This window comes from Gouania willdenowi, chromosome 4 (genome assembly GCF_900634775.1).
Source record: "Gouania willdenowi chromosome 4, fGouWil2.1, whole genome shotgun sequence".
In the NCBI taxonomy this organism is placed as follows: Eukaryota; Metazoa; Chordata; class Actinopteri; order Blenniiformes; family Gobiesocidae; genus Gouania; species Gouania willdenowi.
The window spans coordinates 10,518,990-10,526,126 of record NC_041047.1 but is presented as its reverse complement, the minus strand read 5'-3'; the positions used below and the strand labels follow the sequence as shown (position 1 = coordinate 10,526,126).

At 36.9% G+C, this 7,137-nt stretch overlaps 1 protein-coding gene across 1 annotated transcript in view; it reads left to right on the top strand.

The window, feature by feature from the left end:
* Positions 1-319: 319 nt before the first annotated feature.
* The window catches only part of pde4ba (phosphodiesterase 4B, cAMP-specific a), a 160,948-nt gene continuing 154,130 nt past the window's right edge, over positions 320-7,137 (top strand). Inside the window, exon 1 of the mRNA XM_028445599.1 lies at positions 320-389. Within this exon, the coding sequence (XP_028301400.1) occupies positions 348-389 (42 nt within the window). The 5' untranslated portion in view covers positions 320-347. The remainder of the gene's footprint in view (positions 390-7,137) is intronic.

Genomic DNA, 7,137 nt, shown 5'->3' with positions numbered 1-7,137 from the left:
GAAAAAATGTACTGTGCACTGAAATAATTTATACAGTCTTCATTGGCTTGCTTTGCTATATCGGAAAGTTTTTTAAAAAAAATGGTTTTTAATATTTTATGTTCTGTGTGACATTTCAAATGAAAGGTTCTAATAATTGCTTTCTTAAAGTGTCTTTTGCCTTTTCTGTGTATTTAAAAAAAAATTATTTTTGCAATAGCAAAAGTGCGTGAAAACATTTTAAAAATAACTTAATTTGTTTGCTTCTCTGTTTGGAACCAACAAAGTAAAAGTCATTGTACCTAAAGCTTACACATGTTTCTATACATTTTTGTTCCAGGTTCAGACGAATTGCTTTTGAAGCAAAGATGAGAAAGAGCAGAAGCGTTGTCACTGTGTCTCCCAACAATGTAAGTACTTTCTATAAATGCACTCACTGTATGTACAATAACATACCAGACAGGAATTTATTAACTCTTCACAATATACGTTGTCTCAGAATGTTTTTATGTCCAACATGTGTTCTCAGTTTTAGTTTCAGGCATTGGAAGTATTGTTGGGTATTAAAACGCGGTACCGATATGGCACCGGTTTGGACGTTAACGGTAGTAACCAGACCGAATAAGAATGAACATTTCGGTGTCTCGTTTTTGTCACAGATGATGACAGCAGCCTATCCTCTGAGCAAACACTGTTGCCATTCAACGTGTGACAACAACACATGAGCTATGTCCTATACTTCAACTCTGTCCGCTGACTTTCTGTTTAACGTTAAGCTCATAACAAGTCGTGTTTGTAAACAAAATGTTGAACTTAAGCTTTAACACCAGATTTAGATGGCAGAGTTTTGCATTTACACAGAAATGCAACAGATTGGCTAGCTCAGGGGTTTATTTGACTCTTTCGCAATGGCTCCCTATAGCTTTAAAAAAAATATTGAAATAGTTTTTTTTCTTTTTACAACGGCTATTAATGATTATTGACAAATAAAATCATAACAATATTCATCTCCAGTATTATATAGTTTAATACAATATTGTTTTATTTGATATTATTTAAATGTTTTTGTTTATATTATTTCCATATGTTTCTTGTATATATATATATTATTTAAGGTATTATTGTGTTCAATTTGGCCCTGAAAAAAGTGTATGCGGTTTCATTTTTTTTTTTTTTTTTTTTAAAGTACCGTTTAAAAAAAAATACAGAGTAGGCACCGGTATTGGATAAAACCCAACCGATACCCAACCTTGATTGGAAGTGCCAGTTTTTTCCTCTCTAGCTTTTATTTTTAGAATGTTAAACTTAGTGGTAAACCAAAAAAAACCCAGTAGGTCAGTGTTTGATTTTAAGAGCATACTGGTAGAGAAAGCATTTCTGCTGCATTGCAGCTACAGAGTCTTTAGTAAAATTGTGTCCAAATATGCTCCTTTGAAGTTTTTAGAGTTGTTTCTACTCGAGGAAACGCTTGTACATTATGACACTTCATCAGATTCAGAACATCAAAGTGACAAAAACAAATCAATAGTCTTAAGGCATTTCCTAATGGACATTTGTTTATTTTATGTTTGTATGCCATAGATTAGTTAAGAAGGTCCCATCAGTAGCAGCTGTGGGTGTTTCTGCCCTAACAGTTCACAGCTGAAGGTGTGGGTGCACATTACTCACATCTTTTTTTTTATCCTTGCTCTCTGTTATAGTGTGAACACTGTGTTTCGGTGTGTTCCCTTTCCCACTCTATTACTTCCACTTCTTCATTTTTTAAAAATCCTTTTGCCCCTTTTTTAGATGCTTGAAAATTGAGATTATTGTTTAAAATTTCATTTGCATAGAAAAAATTAAATAAAATTACAGCTGCAACCTTATTAAGTCCTAACATGCTTGCGGTGGCATTACTTTCCCTGTCTATTATTTAATGACTACACTTACACAGAGAAATTAGAAAACAAGAAATGTCAAATTCCAGTACATTTCTGGTTGAATGAAAACCAAGCTTTTTTTTTTAGGAAAAGCTAATATTACATCTTTGTGCAAGATGAAAAAAAGGTTGTCAGGGGCATTTTTCATTTTTCATTTCAGTTTTTTCCTCATAATGTGACATATTTGCATATTATTACTTGGAAAACAAAAAGAAAAGAAAGTGTGATTTTATTTTCCTCAACGACTGTTTTCTTGCAAACCATAGCTTTTCTTCTATTATTGTGCAATATTTTCCATTTGTTTACTCTATATTTTTTTTTGAGCCTTAAATCTCTAACCCATTTGGCTAAAGTAGGAGTTTTTTTCTTTTTGGATTATCTCTTTGAGTGACAGTGGATTTGATTGAGTTGTTGAAATTTGGCTGACATCACATACAGTATGTGTGGTGTGGTGTGATAGTGAGAGGATGTGCTGATGTGTTTTAAAAAGCTGATGTTTGGATCAATGTATGTGATTAGTTATTGTGTATGCAGAGCAAACCTGTTTTTTTTTTTTTGTTTTTTTAGTGAATGTGTTTTATTGGTCTGTGTGTCGTGCTGTTGGGTCGACGGATTAAATAGTCCCCACACCTCACAGACCTAATGACCTCATTCTGATGCTGATCCCATATCCGCTGTGATCCGATCAGCATTCTCTCTCTTTCTGTGTGTGTGTGTGTGCTTGTGCGTCACTGATTTCACCACCCTCCATAGTTTCCTTTCTGCTTTAAAGGGCCACAGTTATGTCATGTATGTTTTTATTATTTTTTTTTAATTGATTTATTTGTGACGGGGACAATGCACTTTAATAGACAGCCATGTAAATGTGCCAGATTGTAGCCACAGGCTAGTTTCCATCTGTAATCCCCGGCAGGTTGATGTTGTGTACAACAGAAATACATTAAAAAAACAAGCCAACAATAAAAAAAACAGACATCAGACGGCATGGACAGTACAATAAAAAACAAAGACTCAAATACAACGACATTAACTTAAGACAGACCAGAAATAAAGTGACCATTGCAGTTAAAGTGCATAAGGCAGACGATAAAGTGCTTTAGTGCTACAGTGGAAACATGCTAATATTTTTGTTTTAAAAAAAGAAATTGCACCTTGCCCTTAGCCTGCTCGGTTAGTGCGAAAATTATTGTACACCACCCTTGGCCTGTTTAGTTACAGTGCAATTATTATTGGGCATAGCCCTATTGCACATGGTTAGCATTAATACAGTAGATGTTTATGCATATTATTATTGCACCTATTTGTTCCCTTTTCTGTAGATCATACAGATACTGCGCTACAATTACCAGACATCTTTTTTTTTCCATTTGGATTGAAACATAAACCTCTAAACAAAAGCTTTTATAAAATAAAAGCAAAAATAATAGTCATACATATTCAGTAGAAATCTGTAAGTATTACATAGATGTGGGATTTTGTCTAACATGGTAGACGGGATGAATTCAGCTGCAAACACTGTTTCTCTCTCATTGGTCCATTTCTCCATTCCATTTAATATGGTTTTGTAGAAAAACTTCCAAGCACCTGGCTGAGACTTGACTTAAACTTTACTGACTATAGAAAGGATAAAAGCTGTTTTCTAGGATCATGCTCCCTGCTTTCATTCTTGTTGTTAAATTATAACTTGGTTGTGTTGTTTTTTAGCTGTTATAAGGCTCTATATCAGTGGTTTCCAACCATTTTTGGGACGTGGCTCCATTTTTAGGCCGGGCTTCCGAACTTACGCGCGCACACACATACGGACACACGGAGTTATATACACACACGGACATCGCAAACGGAATAGGCTTCATCAAAGCATTACTAATGTTGTGCGGACCATGATGAAAATTTTTTTTTCGTCAACCAATCCGCAGACCACGTGCGTGCCGAACCGTGGAGAGAGATCCGTGTGGATAATGGATCAATGATGATTCGTTGCACAACTACCTGCCTCTGCTTCCGATCACACCGCTTACGTCTCCTCCACTGGCGGACACTGCTGGTACGTGGCTCCGCTGCTTCACAGGCCGCTGGGTGTAGCCGGCGTAGCAATCCAAAGCTACGTAGTAGTTCTAGAGTTGCCTCATCTACTATAACAGTTTGATTTACCAAAGTCAAAGATTTCCTGGCTTTGAAATACTATTTTAGAGTAAATACGATGCAGGTTCACTGAGAACTTATTAGAACTGACTGAGTTATCTGCTGTTTAATATCCGTTGCTAACACATAGCCTCTGCAGCCCACAGGCGCGCAACCAGATACGCATGAATATGACAATATATCCAGGCCGGCAAACTTACCAAGTTCATTTTCATTTATCGTCCGGTTAATTGATTTATCGATTATCGGCCCAGGCCTCGTATAATCTATTGAAGAGTACGCATCAGCGATTTTCGATTTGGGGCCCCAAAAGACAAGAGAGAAGAAAATTGATTTCTCATTTATTTGCAATATTACGACGGTTGGTGGTACCGAATCATTGGCACATACCAATATATAAATGGGGCCCATTACCCCGTACGCGTCACGGGGGTGCCAGGGGGACCCCGGGGGCCCCGTTTTTCAAATGATTACTCCTGTGTTAGTTCTTGTTGGATCAGAATGCAGTTTAGTATGAATACTCTATGAATGAATATCATGAGACGCTCAGAGCCCTTTTTTTGAAATGGGCCCACCCCCCCATTTCCGGTTATTTCCAAATTAATGGGAACATAGTTGTGTGACAGATCGTTTCAAAGGTCATTCAACGTAGATTACGATTATGCCTCGCACAAATCGATTAGGGGCCCGAGAGGTGCCTTTTTTTAGTCAATTTTCATTAAAGTCGTTTTCTCATTTATTTGTGAGTCAAACATTGCAATAGTTGGTGGTACTGAATCATTGACACATACCAATTTATGAATGAGGCCCATTACTCTGTATGTGCCATGGGGGCGCCAGGGGGCCTGCGGGGGCCCCATTTTTCAAATGACTACTCCTCCGTTAATGCTTGTTGAATTGGGCTGTAATTTGACATGGATATTCTATGAGTGAATGTCAAGAGCCTCTTGGAGATCTTTTTGAAAGGGGGGGCGAAGGGGGCCCAAGGGTCCACCCTCTTTTCCGGTCATTTCTATCCGAACATAGTCATGTGATAATCGTTTCAAAGGCAATTCAACGTAGATTACCATTTTACGTCGCACAATTTCATTTGTTTTACTCGGTGGAACTGAGTCATTTCACTGAATTCTCGGGAACGTGGTACGTGCTATTCGGTGCGGAGATGTTCCTCGGGCCTGGCTGTAGTTCATCAGAACTTGTTATATCACCAATTTCTGGTCACCACAGAGACGTTTTTTTTCTCTGAGATTATTATTTTTTTTTTTAACATATTTGTTGTACTGTGTCACAAATACAAAGTAGTAAGGATTAGTGTACGAAGTGACAATATGCGCCAGCTCAGATATTTTTATTCAGCATTTTATTTGAACTAGATTTATATTTGAGAAACTGAAAGTATAGAATACAGTTGTTTGAGAATATGTGCAGTGTTTTAACTTGAAAAAGAACAATAATTATTGAAGCTCTTTGAGCTTTCTGCCTCTTCCTGCACCCTACGTCTATTTCTGATATGTATTGTTTTTTTATTGATGCAAAATGAATAAAATCAAATAAATACAATAACATTTTACATTCAAAAACATCATTCCAATCAGTAGATTTTTTCATTTTGTTATTACTGGATATTTCTGGCGACCCCATTTTTATTTCTCGGGGGTCACGACCCCAAGGTTGAAAAACCCTGCTCTATAAAAGGCTCTCTTTCTGATTGATGAGGGTGTGTTTGTAATTTACATGGATTTTAAGTCAAGTTCGAGAGCTGCATGCAGCACTCCAAGGCTGAGGGTGATCTTGCTTCGAACAAATCAACTGTAGTCATATGTTCACTTGCTGCCAATGATTATCAGTCACTTTACATACATACTTATAGTATAGTATATATTGCTTTGTTTATCCAAATGTCAGAGTTACCGTTATTTAGTAGAAATGTGCTGTATGCACACAGCAGAGTGACCAGCGTGCATAGTTCGGTGTTCTATGTGCACAGCATGGACTTCACCACACTGACTGTGCTCTACGTACAACACAAGATGTATGTTATATGCACCACGCTGGAAGCTTTACTCACTCAGCTGTAGATGAGCATGTCCTCCTCCATACAGAACTAATCAGTCTTTCCTGTTTGCAGCCCATTTTCCATCCCACCCTCTCATTCATTCACTCTCCAACCCTTGTTTTCTCTCCATTCTCCGTGCAGGTGTACCAGTATTATCTGACGTCATCGTCTCTCCTGTTCTTTGTCATCCCACTTTGCTTTTTCTCTGTATCTCTGCCTCCTCCTAAACTGATGGGAAGCAGGTGTTGTTTGTTCTGTGCTCCTCATGTCCTCATATCCTCTTGTTTTTTTGCCTTGGTGTCAAAGGTTTGAAGGAGTAAATAAGAAATGGGCAAAATACCAGCGACTCCCTGTGATTCATTACGGGTCAACTAAAAGCTGAAAGTTAATTCAAATATAGAGACAATAAATTGTATTATTTTTTGTTTATGGCTTTAATTAACATTACCATAACAAAGCATATAACCCAGTTCTTTTCAACCTTGGGGTCTGGACCCCTGCATGTTGAGTCGCCTGGAATTAGTGGTGTAGTCTGAAATGTCTTATAATTGGTAAAAAAAAAAACAAAAACAAAAAACTGCTTAAAATGATATTTATTTATATATAGTATAATAATATCTGAGGTGGTACATCTTGTTACTACTCTGTATTTATAACACACTTTATTAAACATGATCAAAAACTAATTTCAGAAAAAAAGGTTTCCAGACATTTGCGATATCAAAATGGGGTCACGACCAACCAAAAAAGGTGAAGAACCTCTGATATAACCCTACATGTATGTATTCATTCATTTAAAAGATCATGTTTCGAATAAAGGATATAAAAGGAACTTTATCAATTGCTTTAAAATGGTTGGGAATGTTGTTTTTCAAAAATAATATAACCACCTAGATGAAGCCCATCATTGGGCCACAGATGGTTTATGGTTTTAAACCAGTGTCTCTCAAACTTCTTCAGAGCAAGGACCACTTTACCAATAAAATAAAACTCCCAAACCACCTAACTCAACAAATACCAAAAGCCAGTTGATCTATTTAC